The sequence below is a fragment of the Coregonus lavaretus genome (genome assembly GCF_964263955.1).
Source record: "Coregonus lavaretus genome assembly, chromosome: 34".
Taxonomy (NCBI): Eukaryota; Metazoa; Chordata; class Actinopteri; order Salmoniformes; family Salmonidae; genus Coregonus; species Coregonus lavaretus.
Window position 1 is genome coordinate 10,541,769 of NC_140021.1, and position 1,992 is coordinate 10,543,760.

Sequence of the window (1,992 nt, forward strand, 5' to 3'; positions counted from 1 at the left end):
ATAGTAACTAATGTATCTACAATAATGCACTGCTTGACCTGACAGCGCGCCTGATCCCTCAAGACCTCGGCCTTATTGCATGAGTTTTTAAGAAATTACGCAAATCAGACACGTCGCTATGCAGTATACAGTGTACCACCATGCAAATAAAATGTATCAAATAAATAAATAAAAAGGAAAAATCGAAAAGGACATAAACTGAAGATACAGGCTATTAGAGACTCAAATGTCATTATATTACAGTCAATGTAGCACACGTTTTTCTTTTTTTAAAGTATTTAAATGACAATATACTTTGGAGTGAGAGATTAAAACAAATATTTCGTATTCAACTCAGTTCACTTTGCTTTCCCTCAGGACATGCCTATGGGACGCTGAATAAATTCTCAAAAGTTCACCAAATAACGACCAATAAGCAAACGCCTTCATAAATTATAAATCAAGTCAATAAAGCAGCAAGGTTGTGGTTTCTTATATTAACTAATGTTCCATCTATTCAAGTGAAATGGTCGCATGTTGTCAGGTCAAAACTCTCCATATAGGGTCCTTATTTGCGCAAGTAATAAACAATTGTCAATCCAGCACCACTTGCAAGCCACTCCTAAACTTCTGTTTGGTTTTTCACTTTCATTCATACCAGCACTTAAAGGATGCTTTATATATACACAATCAAGTATTGTCTGAACAAAAAGCGCTTCTTTGAATGAATTTGTAAATGTTATAAAATAGGCCTACTCTTCATCAGCTTCACTTCATGGTCTACACTGACTTGCCAGCTCTCCAAAGTCGCCCTGTGTTTTAAAAAAGTGGTGTTCTTTTTCTCTCGCATGTGCTTCTCTGAGTGTAGGTACCGGCTCATTGTTGTGATGCAGTTAAGGCTTGTCAGCGCATTGTTTAAACAGGCTCGAGGTGACGTTGTTGAAAAGGACACATTTGTCCGGGCAGGAAGACCCGGCCAATCCGGTGGTGAAGGGGTACACAGGCGGCTGGTCGTACGCACTTATCCCCGCACTCAGACCGGGTAGACCCGGAGCAGCAAGGGCCGTGGTGGCGGGTATGGATGCCGCTGAGATGGCCTGGCCCTGGTTCAGATAGGCCACCAGCCTCCTCATCTCTTCCAGAGCCTGCGCCTGCATGAGGATGTAGTTTTTGGCGAGTAGCAAAGTGGCGATTTTGGAGAGTTTCCGCACGGAGGGGCTGTGCGCGTACGGGATGACAGAGCGCAGCTCGTCCAGCGCGTCGTTCAGGTCGTGCATCCTCCGTCTCTCCCGCGCATTGATGTTCAGTCTGAGTGTTTTCTGCTCTTTGTTTTTCTTACCTCCCTCCGGTTTACCGGCGGCCACCGTTCTCCCGTCGGCCAGGAGGACCATCTCACATCTGCCGTCACTGTCATCGTCCTGGCTCTGCTCCCCGCCACTGCTCTCGGCCGCCGAGGTCCTGTTGCTGCTCTCGCCGAACTTGACGCACAAAGATCCGGTCGGCAGACCCAGCGGTCCCCCTCGACCGCCAGCCAGTCCACCGGGTTGAATCGGGTCTGGGTCGGTCTGGTCGAAACAGCTGATCGGTGACTGGCGGTCCCTGGACCCCGGCAGGTCAACACCAGCCGCCGACCTGAAGGAGTCCATCTTTCTGTTGGAGACAGCGCTGAGTGTTTTGTGGAAAATATCTCCCGGTCCGTTCAAGTTCATTCTCCTGTCCATAGCACTTGTCCTCTCCTCCAGACTCTGCTTTAGTGGGTGGCAGTTTCTGGAGACTCTCTCCCGGCGACGGCGCTTGTACAAGTTTCTTGCCTTGTGCGCTGTCAGATAGAGTGAGTTGGTCTTGATGCTTTATTATTGCTCGACTTGTCAACTGAGATGTGGAGGCGCATCGGCTCTCTCCCTCCCTCTCTGCTCTGCTCTCTGCGCTCGCGCTGCTTATCTCGCTCTGATTCACCTTCAGCAGATCTCCACGGCGATTAGCATCACGCGTAAGAACGGGGAAGTCTTTTAC

The 1,992-nt window shown here is 48.6% G+C and overlaps 1 protein-coding gene across 1 annotated transcript; it reads right to left on the bottom strand.

The window, feature by feature from the left end:
• Window positions 1–872: 872 nt before the first annotated feature.
• On the bottom strand, window positions 873–1,700 carry LOC311109137 (class E basic helix-loop-helix protein 22-like; the record flags this gene model as incomplete). The annotated part of the gene is made up of 1 exon (XM_084151958.1): window positions 873–1,700. The coding sequence occupies one exon, from the start codon at window positions 1,698–1,700 to the stop codon at window positions 873–875; it is 828 nt and encodes a 275-aa protein (XP_084008084.1).
• Between the last annotated feature and the right edge of the window lie 292 nt (window positions 1,701–1,992).